The following is a 21,340-nucleotide window of genomic DNA, read 5'->3' as shown; positions in this document are numbered from 1 at the left end:
TCACTGTGTCAACTGTCAAGCTAATATCTTCCAGTGTTTGGTCCAGACTGCACCAACAAAAATGAAAGCCTCGTACCGAGGCTAGGTCCAGACTGATGTTATCACACTGAGACACTCAGTATCCCACAGGAAACAGCGGCCTCTAACGTTCGTTTTCTACGCTGCAGCTACATCAGATATGCCTTGACATCAATACTGCTGTTGCAAATAGTTGCACCACTTCACACGGGTGATTTTTTTTGTTAGAATTTGCATTTGTAGTTATTATACTGTATTTATTTTAAATAGAATAATCAAGGTAGAATCTACCATGTCTATATCTACCTGGTAGATAGACATCTAGATCAGTGGTTCCCCAAACTTTTTCATGTCAAGGACCCCAAAATGTATATTTATTAGCCCCCTATTTGTAAAGACATGCCAGGGACTCCCATAAGAGAAGATTTTATGGCTCTAGCAGTGATCCTCAACCCGTTTAATTTCAAGGACCCCCAGTTTGACATGCATTAGTCTACGGACCCCCAATTCATAGCATTTCTATCTCTGGGACCCCGAATTGATATTGTAAAAATCAATCTAATTTAACTATGAGAGCGTACAAATAGAACCAAATGGACCCGTTAGGGTCCATTTGTACACAGGGTCTGTGTACAAATGGGTCTGTAACAGAGTTACAGACCCATAAGGGTGCATTTGGTTCCAAATTATAATTTAGCTGGGTCCCCCCTGGAACTCCCTCAAGTACCCCAGGGGGTCCCCGGACCCCACTTTGGAAACCACTGATCTAGATAGATTTCTACTTAGATATCTACTTGGTAGATAGACATTAGTCACCAATGTACACGTTTTTAAATGTACAAATATTTAAAAAAAAAATGACAGGTAGGTAGGCCTAGTTAAACAACTAGTCAACTAGTAAACTAGGTTACTAGGCAACTAGTAAAAATCACTAGAAGTGAAAGCCCTACGGCAAGCGCACGTTTACCGACATGTTGATGACCCCTGCTCCTATAACTTAATCAGACTTCTCTCTTTCTCTGACATGTATATGGTTGTGACTCAGACTTAGGGATGGAGCTTGTTAATTGTGATTGCATTTTCAGATTTCTATTATTTTGTGAACCAGTGTCTTTTACTATAGGACCTTCAAATAGAGTAGCCTACTTTTCTAACAGAAGGAAGGCAATTGACCCTTTTACCAATAAAATAATAAACTGTTTAACTGGTTAATATGTGAACTACTGTCACTTTAACACACACAGCCCCATTAATCATTTAGGAGCTCTGGGGTGCCGGGAAGACATGGCAGCTTTTATTTTTTTGCTTGCTTACCTCGCTAATAATCCGATAAAAGACGTTGATGATCCCTCGCATTCATATTTTTGAACGAGAGGCAGGTGAGAATTCAGAAATGAGCTTAGTATATTTATCAGATCAAAACCACGGAGAGCGCCCAGGATTAGGAGAGACGAGGCATTCTTTCTGCAGCGCTAAACAGACCGGACCGAGCATGAACGAAAAGTGAAGTCCAACTAAAAAAAATATAAAATCTGAATATTCTTCTCTCGTTTGATATCATTGAAGATGCGCTAGGACTAGTACACACGTCATTGCAACCCGTCGGTTGGATTGCTTATGACGTGTGGACGGAACCTGTTAAAAACACAATTTTGTTTACCTGGACAGAGCTGGTTGGCAGGTATCAATACACTTTTAGAGCGATAGGTTTGTGCCAGCGTGGATGATTAGATTTATATCTTGATCGCCTCTTGTGTTGATTGTGTAAACATGTCATGGGCCACTATGCTCGATAACATGTGGCTTGATAAGCCCAAAGCATATTGATAACGGGTTGGGTACTCAATAAGCTTATTGGATTTTGTCGGGTAACGAGCTCCATCCCTTTTGACATCATACTTCTCCTGACTCATATCACTGTCGTTCGTCTCTTTCTCCGACATTTATATGGTTGTGACACAGTTTCACCTAAAATCTGACAGAAACTGGGCTCTGAGTCCGAGTGAGAGAGAGACATGAAGACGGGTGTTGTTTATCATTTTAATGGTTCATTTGACACCGTCATCAAAACCATGTCCATCGCACACACAAAGGTCTGAAACATGTTTTATTTTACAGATTAGACTTCTCTGAACCAAGGATGTAAAAAAAAAAAAAAAAAAAGGAAAAAAAAGAAAACCAACAGCAAAAGTGTCATTCCTTAAAAAAATATCAGCCTTCGTCCCCTCCCCTTGTTCACAAACCTTATTGTTTTTTCTCTGAAAAAAAAAGAAAAAAAAAGTAATCGGGGACAAAACAGAAAATTACATCATGACAAATTCCATCCATAGAAGCTTTTTTTTTGGAAAAGGCCATCGTTGCGTTTCTTGGCAAATATAAATATAGTGGTTTGGAGACAGGGATTCTAAAACGGCTCACATGGAAAGAGCAGACGAGAATAATAACGTGACAGACCAGGAGGACACTCGGCACTGCCTGCATCCACGTTCTTATTTATTAATGTAGAAAAAACAGGATCCTTCTTTGCTTTTGTTTTTTTTTTCTCCATTTTTTCCTATTATTATTATTATTTTTTCAATCAAGTTGTGTTTTATTTTATGACAAGTACTTATATACATTCAGCCAGCTCTAATAATAATAAGTCTCTGGAGTATGGCGTGTTCCCCCTTTTTGTTGTTTTCAGGTCACCATGATTGTCTGTGTGTGTAATGTGTTCACTTCAGGGGGAGTAATTGTGAGAGTATGTGTAGTAATCCTGTCCGCGTCCCCTGCCCATGGGATAGCCCCAGGGGTTGCAGGGGCCACCACCGCCTTCCCCTAGTCCTGGCCGGGGCCACTGCAGTGCTGGCGGGACGACCCCTCTCCCCCGGTAGCCGCCCCCTAACGACGAACCGGGACCACCCATGAGGGCCCCCCTGTGGTGGTGGTGGGGGTCCATCTGTCCGGGAAGAGCACCCATGCAGCCGTAAGGCCCGCCCGTGTGGAGTGGATGTGGGCTGGGGTGGTGCAGCTGAGGTCTGAGGAGGAGCGTCCCTCCTCCTCCTGGGCCCCTGGGGCCCGCTGTGGGGATACCCACACATGATCCTCCCAGGCTGTCCGAACAGTCTGCGGGAGTCCTGGCTCCCTGGCTGCCAGGGGACGCTTGGTGGGACGACCACTCCCCTAACCCGGCCTGGAGCAGCCCACTATGGGCCAGTGCACCACCAGGCATTGTGGAAGCTTCAGAAGCCCCTGTCCTGTTGTTGTTGTCTCCCCCTCCCGGGCTGCTGTTGTGATGCAGGCCACTCATGTCCGCTCCATAGGCGGAGGAGGAGGTAAGCCCGCCCGGAGAGGCCCCGTGGGGCGGGGTCGAGGGAGGGGGGTCCGAGCCGTACACGTGGCCCAGCATCATGAGGTGGGGCGGGGGCGGAGGCTTGACCTCCATGGGCAGCGAGGCCAGGTTGGACCCCAGGGGTCCCACTCCGGCCAGGTGGTTGGACCCCAGGGGTCCCACTCCGGCCAGGTGGTTGGACCCCAGGGGTCCCACCCCTCCGGTCAGGAGGCTGGGAACCGCCGTGAGAAGCGACGGGGCCGAGGTTAGGAGCGAGGGCGCCGGTGTTTGGAGCGTCGTCGTAGGGGGGGCCGTTGGTTGTTGGGGGCCGATGGTCGCCGCTGGGAGAGGAGGGGGCACCGGGGGTCTGGGGGGGTACTCCTGGGGGACGGTCGTCGCCGGGACTGGAGGAGGGGGGGGCTGCGGGGGCGACGCAGGGTAGGCCACGGGGGAGGCGACGGCAGAGGCGACGGCGGAGGTGTAAGCGCCGACGCCCGCCGCCGCAGCCGCAAGGTAGCTGGCCCCCCACGAGGCGGTGGGACACAGGAAGCTCTGGTGGGGGTTGACGGCAAAGCCCCCCGGAGACATTCCCCCCCCCACCACCCCCACCTCGGACGTCCCGGCCAACTGAAGGTTGAACTGGGAGAGAGCCGTGCTGAGGGCGACCGACAGGCTGGGGTTTAGAGGGGTGCTCCCCGGGGTGCTGCTGCTCTGCTGCTGCGTCGTCGCCGCGGTGTCCCCCCCTGGGAGCGGCGGGCGGAACTCCTCGTTTTCGGGAGGCGGGGGCTGAAGAGGGGGTTGTTTCTCAGTCGGCGGGGCGAAGGGGGGCGGCGCCACAGCGGAGGGGGGTCCCTGCTTCTAGAGGTGTGGGGAGATATGGAAAAAATATTATGTAATATCACCATAAGATAGCACCAAACGACTTCAAAGTACTTAATTTTTTTCCTGTCGGAAACAAACTTTACAACAACTTTACAACTACGATACATGATATTATCACGATAGTTTTTCATGTGGTTTTTTCAGGGCTTATTTGACTGTTCAAGTTACATACCGGTACAACCACCTACAACAAAACCTAAAAGTAGCAGAACATTTAGACCAAAATACTTTATACTACAAAAGTATAAATTAAGGTATAGAACTGCAAATCATATACGATATCTCTGAAAAGGCATACCGTGTGGAGACATTTTTATCACAATACGATATTTATCAGAATCATAGTTATTGTCACTAGTGCTGTACGATTCTTGCTCAAATCTCGATTTTCCTCCACAAGAATCACGATTCAACATTCAAAATGTGTCACCTGGAACCATAACTACTGTGGCTTTAAACAGACATCAAAGTGTTTGACTCTTGTAGCAAAAACACAAGAGTAACTAGAATTAATCAGAATCAGCTGCACACTATTTTTCACGATTCTTCACAAAATGAGATTGCATAGGTGTTCTGAATCTAGCTAAAATATTTTTCGATTAATTGTACAGCACGAATATTGTCACATCACTGTTTTAAAAGTGCGCTTACGTCAAATGCACACATGCCCGGTGTAGCTTGGCCGTAAGGCTAAATGTATTGACAATTTCGTCAAAAGATAACAATTAGACTAAAATGTTAGGAAGGGACTAGTGGACAAGAGATCCACTATAAGTCATTTTACACTTGGTTGCATGCTGAAAATAGCAGATCTAAAAGCTCACAACGCGTCGCAGTGCGAGTTTGTAGATTTTCATTTAAAATGTGTGTAAAATCAGCCATTACGACGGCATCAAGGCCTGCCAAAATACATTTTAAAATCGCATGACATTTAGTCGACTAAAACTAGACTAAAACTAAAACATTCCAGGTGACTATAAAATGTGACTAAAAACTAAATGCAAACTATTCAAGAGACTATGACTAAAACTAAAATCAAAATATGCTGCCAAAAACAACACTGCACCATATCATATCACACAGTCCTACTATACCTGGTGCTGCTGCTCGGAGGAGGAGGAGGAGGAGGGGGGCTCGGGGGGAACAGGCGCCACCGCAGCGGCGGGGTGGGGGGTGGGTTCGGCACCGTCGTCAGAGTCCAGGGACATGTCCTCGGCCTCCACACACTCGTCGTTCACTGCTGAGGGAGAGGGAGAGAGAGAGAGGCAAGGTTATTATTATCACGCCGTTTAGCATTTACACTATAGGGCTGTCAAACTGTTGAAAAGTTGAACCCATTTAGACATGAGGACGCATCTGTTTCTCGGGTGTCGCCTCGTAGCCTTTTAACCACTTTTAACCATGATTTAAAATGTTATCTGTTGAAAAATGCTGCTTATGGGAATCTGAAACATTATCCCCATCTGAAACATATTTTCAAATGGGGGTCAGCTAGGGGTGTGACGATACATTTTAACAGCGATACGATACGTATCACGATACATGGTTGTCGATATGATACATGGTTGATGATATGATACATGGTTGTCGATATGATACATGGTTGATGATATGATACATGGTTGATGATATGATACATGGTTGATGATATGATACATGGTTGATGATATGATACATGGTTGATGATATGATACATGGTTGATGATATGATACATGGTTGATGATATGATACATGGTTGATGATATGATACATGGTTGATGATATGATACATGGTTGATGATATGATACATGGTTGATGATATGATACATGGTTGATGATATGATACATGGTTGATGATATGATACATGGTTGATGATATGATAAATGGTTGATGATATGATACATGGTTGATGATATGATACATGGTTGATGATATGATACATGGTTGTCGATATGATACATGGTTGATGATATGATACATGGTTGATGATATGATACATGGTTGATGATATGATACATGGACGATATTGGTTCATTATGGCGATCCGATACCATACGATTCAATGATTTTCGATACAGTAACTATTTAAATTACATTGACATTATTTTAAACTAATATTAAACCCCTCTTTTTATTTTTCTTCTAAAAATTGCTAAATAACTGCACAGAAATGTAGTAGATTATTACAATCGATCATTTGCATTGCAAATGATACGATACATAGTCAATGTTGCCGTTTTCATTTTGATATACTTCGATTCTTGAAATGAAAACACCCCTAGGGTCTGCATATCATTTTGGGGCAACATCCAGAGCCCCAGGAATGCACCCAGGGGGCCGGGCTGATTGCAGTGAGCCGCCCAACATCCGAAACGGTTGAGAAATGACAGAGTGGGGGTCCCTCTACGGTACTGTCACACCCGAAAACCATATATACAGTTAATGTGTGTGTGTGTGTGTGTGTGTGTGTGTTAGGCTGCGCAACAGTGACACTATTTCCGTGCTCAGACGGACACAGCCAGGCAGCCAGGGATAGACGCACATAGCTCCGTAATGGAGTGGTATAGAGAACACAAAGCCCTTCCTCGGTAGAACCGCTCGCCCAGGACACACTTCTACGGAGCCCCAGGATGTGAAGGATGTGTTTCTCTGGGAGCAGCCCGTACCAGTGGCTCTAGAGAGGCAGTGATGTACGGTCAGCGTTGAAACCCATAGACTGTACCAGTGGCTCTAGAGAGGCAGTGATGTACGGTCAGCGTTGAAACCCATAGACTGTACCAGTGGCTCTAGAGAGGCAGTGATGTACGGTCAGCGTTGAAACCCATAGACTGTACCAGTGGCTCTAGAGAGGTAGTGATGTACGGTCAGAGTTGAAACCCATAGACTGTACCAGTGGCTCTAGAGAGGCAGTGATGTACGGTCAGTGTTGAAACCCATAGACTGTACCAGTGGCTCTAGAGAGGCAGTGATGTACGGTCAGCGTTGAAACCCATAGACCGTACCAGTGGCTCTAGAGAGGCAGTGATGTATGGTCAGCGTTGAAACCCATAGACCATACCAGTGGCTCTAGAGAGGCAGTGATGTACGGTCAGCGTTGAAACCCATAGACCGTACCAGTGGCTCTAGAGAGGCAGTGATGTACGGTCAGTGTTGAAACCCATAGGCCGGCACTGGTCGCGGGTCTGTCCCTGCCCCTCTCCTTTCCGGAGATTGATAGGGCTGTTATTTTAAAGTAAACCTAGTGCTTTACTTACCTTTACTAGTGCTTACTTACCCAAAACAACATTGGGGGCGGCAGTGGGCGTAGAGTGGCCGGTAGAACAGCTGGATGGGAATGTGAGGTTCCCAGTTCGATCCCTGTGGGCTCCCCCAGAGTTGGCGTAGAAGTGTCCTTGAGCAAGACACTGAAGCCCTAATTGCTCCCGATGTGCAGGTTGGTGCCTTGCATGGTTTCCTCCGCCATTGGTGCGTGAATTTGGTGAATGTAATGCACAATCTATGCAAAGCGCCTTTATGCTACATAAATGCACCGTTTACCATAACAAAAAAAAATAACAAAAAAGCGTCATTCAAATGTTGACATATTGCTTATAGCAGCTACACACATGTGAGACTGCACAGTCGAGCTATAACATGTTGCACAAAGAGTAACACGGTAGCATAAAGACGAAGATTGCATTCGGTGCCATTAACACGTTTACATTGTGTCACACTGTGGTCATCATCAGAACACATCTCCGTTTACTGGTGGCCTCGTGGAGCGGGCTGGGATGACGGACCGCACGCTGGCCGATGGTGGCCATAGTAGGCCGGCTGGGTTTGGAGGGAGAGGAGTGGAGGAGGGTATGATTCAGCTGCACGGTAGTACATCTCCACGCCACGCTGGGCTGGCCGAGGGACAGGAGGGTATTCTTCAGCAGCATGATAGTACATCTCCACGCCACGCTGGGCTGGCCGAGGGACAGGAGGGTATTCTTCAGCAGCATGATAGTACATCTCCACGCCAGGGTACCCACCAGAAACATGGCGCCCATATGAGGCGTATCTCTCGTATATCTCGTAGGACCGGTGATGAGATGGCTGCGGTTGCACCCGGGGGTTCCACTGGGTACCTGACCTGGTCAAACGATGAGGGGCGGCAGCCCGGCGGTTCCGCTTCTTCTTTTTGCGGGCAGCTGGGGTTGGCGACCGGTGCTGTTGCCTGCCACTAACAACCCCTCCTCCTCTGGCCCCCGTCTCTCCATCCGTCTTCCTGCATTCACCCCCTTGCTTGTACCGCATGGCTCCGGGCTCGCTGCAGGGGCCCATTACGGCAACCGCGTGCTGCATATCCTTCTGGTCCTTGGCTCCAGAGACACAGCCTTTCTGCCAGGGGATCCAGGAGGACTCCACGATGGGCTTTGTCTCGGTCTGGCAACCGGGAGGAGGAGGCTGGGGAGCGTTTCCTGCCGAGTCCCCGGAAGGTGGAGGCCACTCCCGGGTGCCCGCCGCTGGCTCATTCTGGACGGCGCCCTCATCTAGGAAGACGGATAGGTCAGTACCTGATAGGTCAGTACATGTGATAGGTCAGTACCTGTGTCACGGCATCATCAGGCAAACTGTCAAATCAATGTCCGCAAGCTGACCCATGGGCTATAGAGTGTTGTTAGAGCGGATTGCGTAACCGGTCTCCCTGCTGCCCTCTCGCGTGTGCGACCACTCTCCAGGGGAGCCCCTTGTAGGACTTACAGCATATCCGTAGCATAATACCAGGTGGATTGCCGTTTGTAAATCTCGGTGGCTCACCAAGGTCTCTGGCAGCTATGGCAAAATTGAACACCAACACAGCTTTGAAGTCGCTAGTGTTCCATTGTGGCCGCGGGCTTCGATTCTGCTAGCAGTTTCCCTCAGAAGAGATTCCAGCCATGAGTTACAGGCCAGACCGCCCTCAAGAGTGAACGGTCCATCCTTCCCTGCGAGAAGGGAGAAGGGCCCTTCGCGGGGAGAATGATAATCAAAGTTCTTGCCGCTCCTCACTGTTGCAGAAGCAAGCACTCCCATAGCTCCAACGGTTTCAGAGGTATGCAGAGGGCAGAAAGCAGTTCAGGATGGCCCTCGATGTAAAACGGCTCATTACAGTTAACGGCCGTTCCACACTTCAGCACACTTATGTCGTCGTGGCCTGGCGCTCACCGATCGCACTGGAGGGCGAGTCACGAGGACAGTTAAAGCATGACCAGTGGCGCCCCCTATGTCAAAGGGTAGCACGGATCAAAGTATTCCATGGCGGTGCACCATTGAACGGCGCGCCACGGCTTATCGTCTAAAGGGGTGGCGGCCACTGGAGCATCGTAGCAGTGCATGTTAGCCCACGCCCCTGGTTGGGGGGTGTGGGATACGCAAGGTTTGTCCATGTCATGGCCAAACTTAAGAGGCAGTGGTCTCCGTGTCACCCACATCCGGTTGTCGACGTGAGTGATTCTCCTAGCGGTGGCCGAATAATGGCATCGTCCACATGGGTCTGAAGGAAAAGCATCTTTAGCATAACAATAAGTGTTGGTGCTGTACTGTTTACCAGGATATCCATAGGAGGTTTTGGGGTACAACCCGGAACCTCCCCCCCCTCACCTTGGTTGGGGGAATCATGTCCGTGGCCATCTTGCCCAGGGACACCCGCAACATGCCAGGGAGAACGGGGTCAATCTCAGGACCCAAAGAAACCATTCACGGATCCGGGCGGCTATCCATTTGCGAGCTAATTGTACGGTGCCAGGTGACTCAATTGGTGCAGTGGTCAGTGGTAACACGCACGGCATTTCCTTTGCGAGGGCTCTTGGGAGGCCTCTACTGCCATGAGGTGTGAAGAAAGCATGCAGCTCTGTACCTCACTGATGGGCCACTTAGGAACGGTGGGCACCATTCGGGCAAATTCAGGAGTTACCACGGATACAAATGTCCGACTGTTCCCCAACTCCATGTACTTTGTCTTGTTGACCTGGGTCATAGAACAATTGGGCACTTCCTCCCAGGGTTCCCACTGGGGGTCCCCTTCGTAGAGGAAGCGCGTAATCACAGTCAGACAGGCATTAAGTGGCCCGGTGTCCCCACACAATTCGTTTACGCTTTGACAACCTCGCCACGTAAGCCCTATCACCCGATAGTCTAACAGTCCCTGAACTGCTCCCTCCCTTTGCGCTGTGAGCTCACACCACGTGAGGTGTGAGTTGCAGAATGCAGGGGGTTTGACAGTCGACGTCAGTGTCATAGGGAGAACACTGAGGTGGCGGGCCGATTCTCTGCATTTTGGAATGAACTTCCAATGCTCCCGATGTGTCTGGGTGTTGCTCTGTCCGATGGAATAGCAGGGTGCCCACGATGATTGTGAGATATCCTAGCAGTCCACCTTCCCGGATTTTCAGGGTAGGGGGTGAAGTGTTCCCATTGTACCCACGACCAGGGGTACGCCAGGTCTCTCGCGAGGCCGAAAATCACTACAAGGGCCTTAGCCGTGAGTGTGACTTTTTAAAAGTGACAGGGATACAAGTCGGTGTAAGAGAAAATACAAAAATCATACATCAACAGTTTAGATGCCACGCCCGAGAAAACAAGATTAACCTACCTTTGTCCAGCGTTTAAAAAAATAAATGCATTTCTTTAGCATTTTTAGCTAACCACCGCTAGTGTCCACGTCATATCGGCCAAAATCCCCCCGTGTGCGCACGCACGGCGTCTTTATGGACATTATGGCTCAAAATGAGATGAAACAGGCATGATAAACACGTAATACATCATTAATCCAGACAGAGATCTAGGCAGTCAACAGGGCATTGTGATTCATTTATTCCGTAGTTAAACTGTTAATGCATGCCTCTCACAAGGGGTGGGCGATATGGTGATACATAAAATGTCTCCACGGTGTGCCCTTTCAGAGATATTGTGTATATATCGTGATAAAGTGAAAGTGGCATTCTATGATTTGCAGTTATATACATGAATTTATACTTTTGTTTCGTTTAGGTGGTTGTACTGTTAAGTAACTTGAACAATAACCCTGGAAACGGCATGAAAAAATATGTCTCGTGATACTGCTTGAAAGAAATATCATATTTTTCCATATCGCTCACACCTGGCGTTTGGTAAAGCGTTGAGTTTAGCTTTACCAAACTTCACTGCCTTATAAAATAAAACAAAGGCAACGAGAATTAGACAACGATTAGAACCCTTCGGCGTTCAGTTAAGTTACCATCACCCACCTGTAGAGGGCGGCGTGGGCAGGTCGTTCTGGTCGATGGAGCCGATCAGACTGTGAAAGCTGGTCATGATGTCGTCGATGCTGGCGATCACGATGCCGTTCCTGGAGTACTGGAGGAACATCTCGAATGGCCTCTCTGACAGACGGACGGACGCAAAGCCAAGGAGGAAGAGAAAAGATGAGCACAACATGGAATAATTAACCCATTTTGGGTGGGAACCCATTTTTGGTGTTTTAAGCATTATGTTATACTCTAGCTTATTGAAAAACGGCAGATCTACAAGCTATGAGCTTGTAGGTCTGCTATTTTTTGAAACAAATCTTGAAAATGTGGCGCAAATCTTTGAATAATATTATGTTCTTTGAGAGCAAACGTTTTTAACTCAAATCTTTGCTTCTGGGGGTCCCTGGAACTACACATTTTCAGATGGGGGTCTGCGGCCAGTTACAGATAATTCTGGGGTTCTTGAAATTAAATAGGTTGAGAACCACTGACAAAGAAACATAGGGTTTTTCAGAAAACTGTCAGGATTTAGAAGACATTTGTAGAATCCTTCTTTGGATATTGTACTATTGTGATATGGCAAGTGTGCTATAAAAATATAAATATCGGATCGGGAAAAATCTGTATCAGCAGATACGCAAAAAATAAATGTCAAGACAGAAATCACAGATTTAAGGCGTTAAGTTTTAACTTTAAAGACATTTCTGACACCATTCGTGTTTCTGGAAGATGCTTCTAAACGTGTAGACTATTGCTAGTTTGATCACGTCAAATACTAGCTGATCTACGAGATTGTAGATATTAATATAGCTACCAATATGTATGACACCTGAATTTACCCACGGAATAAAGGTAGCTTATAGCTCCCAATGTATGAATGAATGAAACATTGTAAAGCGCTTTGAGCACTTGGAAAAGCGCTATAAAAATGCAATTAATTATATTGATATCCATCTATCGATACAGACAGACAGACTTTCTGTCTGGGCCAGATCATCTCACAGGGCCTTTCATGCACAGCAAGCAAACCTCTGCGATCGAAGCCTAATCTTGCGTCAGATTGGGGGGTTTTAATCGACGAGTGCCAAAAAAGCTTACTTTTAAACACTGGTGATGGTGCAACCTGTGAGGAAGATGGGGTGGCATTGCTGGGTGTGCTGTGCTTGGAGCTTGATCAGACCTACCTTAAGTCTCGCGTAGCCAGACAATTATTCCACAATCTCCGAATGCTATACAGAGTCTGGAACTACACCTACAAAATATTTTTACATTTGATTTCCATTTCTGCTAAGCTGCAAGCTACATATGCTTAATGATTTCTATTTATATTAGGATACATTTGCGCGACTAAAAAACGGAAGTGGAGAGGAGGCTCCACTTCCGCTGTGTCACTTGCTCATGATCAGAGCTTCCGTTGCTTCAGACTGTATGATGGAAGCATTTATATTTTCCTCATGATCCGAGCTTCCGTTGCTTCAGACTGTATGACAAAAGCATTTATATTTTACTCGTGATCAGAGCTTCCGTTGCTTCAGACTGTATGACGGAAGCATTTTAACATTGCGAGAGGCAACAGTCTGGCAACGTGAGACTAGACCTACCCCTTGAGGAAGATGAGGTGTTGTTGATGTGTGTGCTGTGATCAGACAGACCTACCTGTGAGGAAGATGAGGTGTTGTTGATGTGTGTGCTGTGATCAGACAGACCTACCTGTGAGGAAGATGAGGTGTTGTTGCTGTGTGTGCTGTGATCAGACAGACCTACCTGTGAGGAAGATGAGGTGTTGTTGATGTGTGTGCTGTGATCAGACAGACCTACCTGTGAGGAAGATGAGGTGTTGTTGATGTGTGTGCTGTGATCAGACAGACCTACCTGTGAGGAAGATGAGGTGTTGTTGCTGTGTGTGCTGTGATCAGACAGACCTACCTGTGAGGAAGATGAGGTGTTGTTGCTGTGTGTGCTGTGATCAGACAGACCTACCTGTGAGGAAGATGAGGTGTTGTTGCTGTGTGTGCTGTGATCAGACAGACCTACCTGTGAGGAAGATGAGGTGTCGTTGCTGCGTGTGCTGTGCTTGGAGCTTGACCAGACAGTCCAGGTCGGGCGCCTGGCGGGACGCCGTGTCACACTCGTGGTAAGGCAGAAACTCCACCAGGTGCTTCTTCTGGTAGACAGTCAGCAGGTTCAGAAGACCCATGGCGTTGGAGTTCAACCTGCGTGTACGTGACAGGACGAGGGAATTACAAAACGTTGACATTTTCTGCTCATTTTGGTAATTTTAGGAAATGTAACCTATAAAATATTGTGGCACAATATTTTCAGATTGTGGTCCACACTCCACAGCCAAATATATTAACTTGGGAGTCCCTTGACATGAAAATGTTAAAAGGGTAACTCCTCATTACCACCACAATCTGAGCAACTCTGGGCCTCTGCCCATAAAAATAAATAAATAAAATAAATACCTAGCCAGCTCTTTGAGCTTCTTCTGGGACTTGCAGTGGACCTTCCACTGCCAGGGGTGTTCTGGAGTGCTCTGCTGCTCCAGGAAGCTCAGCAGAGCCTGTAACCGTTCTGAAAAACATAACCAAACACATGCTCCGTTAACACTTTGACTACAGAACCACAGTTACTCGAGTTAATTCATTGTAGAACACTTCCCCCGCGGTTCGCGAGTTGCCCGAGTTACGTTTTCATTGTTTAATTCACGTTTTTAATCAGTTTGAAGTAAGGCTGCAACAACGAATCGATTAAATCGATAAAAATCGATAATTGAATTTGTTGCCAACGAATTATCTTGGCGATTATTATCGCGGGTGTTTTCCAACATTAAAATGTAACATAAAGCTGCTTTCTTTTTACCGTTCAGTAACGGCACTAGGCTGAACGAACAATATGCAACGGGTCATATAAACACAACACAAGATTGTCTTGAACGTGACCAGAGCGCTCCGCATCTATTCTACCCCTCTCTCTCACAACTTCAGTCTCCCCCCCACACACACACACACACACACACACAGAGAGGGAGAGCGTCAGCCAAGTGGCTGCGATGCTCAAAACAGCTGATCTGCAAACTCATCAAATGCCCCAAACAGGTCCCAAAACATGGCATTTGTGAGCACGGCCACTGTCCATATTTGTTTGTCTTATGAGAAAAAATGCTCCCCAATGTCTGAATCTGTGAGCTTGCAGGCTGGCTACGACGAGCAGTGTACCGGCCGGTAGCTTGCTAACGATCGTTAGCTCCTCAAATTTGTTCCACCTGTGTAATCACAGCAGCGCATTGAAGTGGGCACAGGGCAAAAGCATCCAGTGCTGTTTAACTTTGGCAATATGTGATACTAGAGCCTATAGACCCTAGAGAACATGCCAATATGGCTGCTAAATAAGAACGGTTTCAGCTAGCATGCTACTTGTCTTGTAACTTGTGTGCACACTGTGTGTACTGTGTGTGTGTGTGTGTGTGTGTGTGTGTGTGTGTGTGTGTGTGTGTGTGTGTGTGTGTGTGTGTGTTTGTGTGCGTGCGTGTCCACACAGACTGTGTAGGACAGTGGTTCTCATAGTGGGAGTTCTGCAGCCACATTATAGATAGTTAGGAATTAAACCAAGTGGGTCTGTAACAGAGTACAAAAATGGAACCAAATGGACTCAAAATTGATTTTACAATAGAAATTAAAATATAAAAATTGGGGTCCCAGAGATAGAAATGGAAAGAAAGACAGTCAGCTATACACGGTCAACATTACAGATTAGTATCATAGGAATGGCAATGAAATCAAATTGGATAAAAAAGGGGGTAACATATTAATTTTGAAGGAGTATTCATTTTTATTATCTTTATTGTTAGTTACAACATGCCTAAAATAACCTGAAGCTAATTTTTTTAAGTAATTGCAAAAAGGTGCCATAATCCGATTAATCGATTCATCGTTTAAATAATCGGCCGATGAACCGATTATGAAATTAATCGTTAGTTGCAGCCCTAGTTTGAAGTCATATGGGCAATCCACCGGACAGAATGGGATATGAGATGCGAAATTGAGTCCCTATTGTTTACAATGGGGAAGCTGCCGGGCAGCGTGCGCCTCCCTCGTCCACTGTTGTTGTGATCGCCACTTTGGAATATTTTTCAAGACTACAACAAGTGATTACACCATTTTAAAGTGGCTTTTCATGACAAGCAAGTTAAGCAACTCAGCGGTCGGTGCAGTGGCTGTTCAAAGGTAACTTTAACCAAATGCGGAGAACACATTTCACTGCGGTAACGTGTGTGTGACAAATCGTACGACTTTTGACTTTGACTATTGGGGGACTCACCCTGTGAGATGAGGTCCGGGTTGAGAACGAACTCGTCGGACACGATGAATCCTCCCGACACAAACAGCTCGTTGTACGTGTGGTTCTTCACGTCGTCCAGAGAGTCCACGCCGGCGAAACTCACCGACGACAGCTTCTTCAGAGACACCAGGGCTGGGATCTGACGGAAGAACAACAAGCATTAATATTATTAGTATTATAAAACCCTTTAGAGACACCAGGGCTGGGATCTGACAGAAGAACAACAAGCATTATGTCTCAATGAATCCAATTAACCATTACTTTATAGGTCATCAGATAATGGCGTCGTTTGTTTCCGTTCTCTGTAAAGCAACTTCCAGTATCTAGAAAAGCACTCTATAAACTGTATAATTTGTGACTGAGGGACTGCCATTGGATTTTTTTAGTTTGTTTTTCATGTCAAGTGAAAGCAGGGAATCATAGCTTCAAATTGACATATAGGTTGTTCATTTTGACCCACCAGTTTTGGCGATATGGCTTATAGATTAATGTCTTGCAGAGAAACAGCGAGTTGAGAAAACAGCCTTGAAAGGTTCACTTCTGTGGTCTCTAACATTACACCTATAGCTACATGTTTAAGCATATATTTCATATGTACATGTCGATTTCAGCTCTGACACTTATTTCAGACATGCTCTAGTATGTGAAGAGTCTGTGCTATCAACTCATTTTGGATAAAATATTTTTTCCTCTGGTGAAAAGCAGGAGGTTTGCACGATGGCAGGCTCTCAGTCAAATCTGGTCACATTTAACCTCGCGTCACCGTGTTCCTACATTGCCGTGTGATCCGATCTAGGGGTGGGCTAGACTGGATGAAAAAAAACGTGTCACTTTGATTTGGTCCCTGCTGTTTGTCGTTAAGTCTCACCAGTCGCTACGAGTTGGAATAAAATATGAATGTACCAAACAAACTATTCCAGGAAGTACTTGAAGAAACTTGTCAGAGGACCTCACCAGAAGCAAAGATTTGAGTTGTGTTCACTCTGTAAGATTTGAGGCACATTTTCTAAAATACAGACCTACAAGTTCATAGATCTGCTATTTTTCAATAGCTAACATAATGCTTAAAACACCAAAAGGGGTTCCCGCCCAAAATGGGTTAATGCGGCCCGCACATTGATATATTATTGATTTAATTACTAGTATTAAAATGTTAGGTCTTTTTTATGTCCAATGTACTGTATTTGTATTTAGTTCATAAAGTTAAGTTAACATAACTGTAACTAAATGCAATAAAAAAAAGTTACTTTTCAGGATTCCAATTAAAAAATAGCAAAGACATTATTCAGGTTTTCAATTCAAATATAGCAAAAATAGCTGATCTACAATCTTGAGCTTGTAGATCGGCTATTTTTTGCTATGACAGTAATATGCACTGTGGCCCTCTGGAGTGAGTGTGGAAATAATTATATATATATATATATATATATATATATATATATATATATATATGCATTGTGAGCTTGTAGATCTGCCATTTTCAATAGATTTTGTGCACATTTTGAACTTGTGAAATGGCACATTCTGTACAATGAGTACTTTAAGTACATTTTCCATTCCGTACTTTTACTTATAACGAAGTAGTTCTAAAATGGAGTACTTTTTCCACCACTGTGCGTTCCCCAGGACTAATTCTCCTCACCTTGTGGACGTGTGCTGCGATGTCCGTGTTCTGGATGATGATGAGCAGCTTGTCCATCTGGCTACTGTTCTCCAGGAAGGCCTGGGGGACACACTCCCTGTTCCCTAGAGACTGGAGGTACTCCTGAGAGAGAGAGAGAGAGAGACACCCACAACCATTACACCTGTTCCCTAGAGACTGGAGGTACTCCTGAGAGAGAGAGAGAGAGAGAGAGAGACACCCACAACCATTACACCTGTTCCCTAGAGACTGGAGGTACTCCTGAGAGAGAGAGAGAGAGAGAGAGAGACACCCACAACCATTACACCTGTTCCCTAGAGACTGGAGGTACTCCTGAGAGAGAGAGAGAGAGAGACACCCACAACCATTACACCTGTTCCCTAGAGACTGGAGGTACTCCTGAGAGAGAGAGAGAGAGAGAGAGACACCCACAACCATTACACCTGTTCCCTAGAGACTGGAGGTACTCCTGAGAGAGAGAGAGAGAGAGAGAGAGAGACACCCACAACCATTACACCTGTTCTCTAGAGACTGGAGGTACTCCTGAGAGAGAGAGAGAGAGAGAGAGAGAGAGAGAGAGAGAGACCCACGATGGGCCTAGCGAGCTATTTAGGGTTTTGATTCCCTCTTAAACCTGGGTTCAAATCTCGGTCGTTAACACAAGCTCACAGTGCGTGGCACTGAGCTGGTTAGATGTTGCCATTTCCGCGAACGTTTCAAAACCGTTTTACATTTTCCACTTATAACGACATGCACCAGAACAAGGCTGCCATGTTCAAAGTGGTTAGTTAACACCCTGAGCGTTATAAACGGAGGTCTCCGTCCTATAGTTATGCTCAGCGCTCAGGACGGAGATTAATCACAGGGCGGAACATAAATGATATAACAGAGCGCCTGTTGGGCAACATTCAATGTCATTTCTGGTTGGGACGTCATCCAAAGTGGTGCCCCTCCATTTTAGCGGATGAGATTGAATATCTTAAAACGTGAATAACTCTTGATCTAAATTAATCCGTCCAATTCTAACCAAAGATTATGTTTTCGGCGGCCCATCACAGTCCCGTTGCTAGTCGCGTTGGAATTAAGGCTCATTCATAGTCTGGATTTTCGGTGGTGAGGTGACCACCGCTCTGGTGGTGAGGTGACCACCGGAGCTGAAATAACGTTGAGCGGTGGGGAGTAAAAACAGAGAGAAGGGCTGGGGCGGGGGCGGTGGCGGTGGTTTGCTCTTCACCGCGGCTCAGTGACGTCACTCAGTGACCTCACCACCGAAAACCCAGACTATGAATGAGCCTTTAAATCATACCTCTCGTTGTTGTCGATCGCCTCGGGGTGTTTTGGCTTCATCTAGCTACTTCAGCTACACCCGGGATGGCGCCTGGTGCACCTTGAAATGCGCTCTGTAGCTGCAAATCGTTGGGAACTCTGATTTAATGGTCCTAAACCCCCGGGCGTTCGGGGTGTTAATAAATGTTTCTCTCTCATACTGAGACATCGGACGGGTTCCGCAGTGGGGAAGCAGATATACAGTGAAACGCGAAGGGCGCTCCAACACACTGCCCTTGTTCACTTTTTTTACTGCAGAACAATTTATAATCTGTGACAGCTGTGCAGGACTGTCCCCATCGCAATAAAACGGAGGCCGCGGCAGCAGGAGATTTGCACACACTCTTACACTCTCTAATAGAGGAACTGCAGATAGTGAAATAATAACACAACGTGCCGTGATCACAGGCGATAAAGAACACAGCGCTCCAGCGTGTCCAATGAGGGCTTTTTAGTACTGTATAGATAATAGAATATTATACTGTACAGTACACATTACAATTTTGAAATGTCACACCTTTTTTTATATTCATTACACACACATTCAACCAAATATTACAAGGAGGCTTTTTAAAAGATGTTCAGTCATTTGGATCAGGATTACCGTACCTGGTGTTTTCGTCGACTAAAACTAAGACGATAAATGTTCGTCGACTACCTTTTTCCACTCTAAAGGAAAAACTAAGCTATGATGACTAAAAACTATGAATAAATATACTGATAATTTCGTCAACAAATAAAATCGACACTAAAATGTTAGGAAGTGGACAAGAGATCCAGTAATTAAGCAATAAGCCACGAGTGGTCTCAGGTTACCGGGTATTTTACACTGGCTGGGGGCGTAGGCAGACCTGACGCGCAGCGGAGGGTCTTCTACCCGGTAAGCTGGGGCCTCGAGTGGCTTATTGCTTTTCTAAAACGGTTACAAACGTATAGCAATATTAACCTAATAAAACTATTAAATTCACAAAAGTATCTACGCTTTGGGCCACCAGAGCGAGCGAGCCAGAGCCACAACACTTCCTTGTTTTGCTCCGCAAGTAGTAGTGTGACGGAGAATAGCGCTTGATGTATTTACGGGGCTGCCTGGAGCCACACATTCACAGTCATATGAGCCGGGCGGTGCTTAGACGCCTGCATGGCATGTGTTTGTAAAGCAATCAAGCGCTCCCCTTCCCCAGTTCAGCTACAAGGCTGCAGTTTGATACAAAGTGATTGAAGGAGTGGGTTATCGGTGAAATTTACACCGGTCACGTGACGGTAACCAGCCAATCAGAATGAAGTATTGGGACTACCCGTTTTAGAAAAGTCATTTTACACTAGGTCGCATGCTGAAAATAGCCGATCTGTAGATCGGCTATTTTCAGCAACTATTCAAGAGACTAAAACCTAAAAATCTAAACTGTTGCTTGTCAAAATGGCCACTGCATCAGTACCTGGATCTCGGTGCAGATGGACTTGGAGCCGTTCCCCTCCTGCTCAGAGTGGATGTAGAACTTGACCGTGTTCTTGGTGACGTCCTTGAAGACCTCCATCAGGCTGCTGAACACCTCCGGCTTCAGCTGGCCAATCAGGCTGTTGGCCAGCAGGGCGGAGCCGCTGGGGGGCAGGGCTATCTGCTGGGGGAGGGGAGGGGAATGGAACAATATAATATCACTGGATTGTTTTTCACAATTAATGACAGATGTAGCCACTACGACCACAAATGTCCAAAGAAACTAGCTAGCCTAGGCACCGAGTCTGCTGCGCTCTGGGTGAACAGAGCAGCTGAATTCCTTTGTCTTTATTAGCCGTTCCATGATGCTAGTTTGAAGCACGGCTAGAAGGCTGTTTCAACCAATCAGATTGCTTCCTCGAAACGACCTGTTGTGTAATACACCATATCACGATATATCATGTTTTTTATAATGGTTATTTTTCAAGTTAACTAAACTGCTTGGATGCCACGCCCGAGATAACGAGATTAATCTACCTTTGCACAGGTAGCCATGCCTAGATAACAAGACTTGATAAATTAGTGTTAATTGAGCATTATTATTATTCTTTTTGTTGAATTTTGAAAAATCTCCGTGCACAACTGCGCACGCCGTCATTATTGACATTATGGCTCATAATGAGATGAAATAGGCATGATAGGAGCCTAATAAAACATTAATTCAAGCTCCCGCTGATCAAAACACTGATCGCATCGCTAGTAGGCCTCGTTGGGCCTCTGCAGAGCCTGAGTAGTTTCACTTTCAGCCAAAACAACATTAATCCATTTTGGACGGGAACCCCTTTTGGTGTTCTAAGTATTATGTTATACTTTAGCTATTGAAAAATAGAAGATCTACAAGCTCGTAGTGCGACACTCGCTTGTAGGTCTGCTATTTTTGAAAATGTGTCGCAAATTTGGAATATATTTTCTTTCAGAGCGAACATTTTTAACTCAAATCTTTGCTTCTGGGGGGGGGGGGGTCCCTGGAACAACATAATTAGAGATTATGGACCGCGGCCAATTAAATATAATTCTGGGGGTCCTTGACATGAAATAGTTTGAGAACCACTGACACAGAAACATAAGGTTTTTCAGAAAACTGTCAGGATTTAGAAGACATTTTGTAC

The 21,340-nt window shown here is 46.0% G+C and overlaps 1 protein-coding gene across 6 annotated transcripts in view; it reads right to left on the bottom strand.

Annotated features, from left to right (window-relative positions):
* Positions 1–2,050: 2,050 nt before the first annotated feature.
* Positions 2,051–21,340, bottom strand: part of tasorb (transcription activation suppressor b) — a 60,184-nt gene continuing 40,894 nt past the window's right edge. For 3 of the 6 annotated variants that reach the window (XM_080763448.1, XM_080763452.1, XM_080763453.1), the window contains 8 exons: positions 20,173–20,355; positions 17,411–17,533; positions 15,748–15,907; positions 13,893–14,001; positions 13,462–13,640; positions 11,425–11,559; positions 5,305–5,450; positions 2,051–4,186 (listed from right to left, as the gene is read on the bottom strand). In XM_080763448.1, coding sequence (XP_080619574.1) covers positions 2,738–4,186; positions 5,305–5,450; positions 11,425–11,559; positions 13,462–13,640; positions 13,893–14,001; positions 15,748–15,907; positions 17,411–17,533; positions 20,173–20,355 — 2,484 coding nt within the window. In that variant the 3' untranslated portion in view covers positions 2,051–2,737. The remainder of the gene's footprint in view (positions 4,187–5,304; positions 5,451–11,424; positions 11,560–13,461; positions 13,641–13,892; positions 14,002–15,747; positions 15,908–17,410; positions 17,534–20,172; positions 20,356–21,340) is intronic. The other 3 variants (XM_080763451.1, XM_080763450.1, XM_080763449.1) reach the window with 3 other exon arrangements.

The sequence above is a fragment of the Protomyctophum bolini genome, assembly GCF_963924005.1.
Source record: "Protomyctophum bolini genome assembly, chromosome: 5".
Classification (NCBI taxonomy): Eukaryota; Metazoa; Chordata; class Actinopteri; order Myctophiformes; family Myctophidae; genus Protomyctophum; species Protomyctophum bolini.
This window is presented reverse-complemented; position numbering and strand designations above follow the sequence as displayed.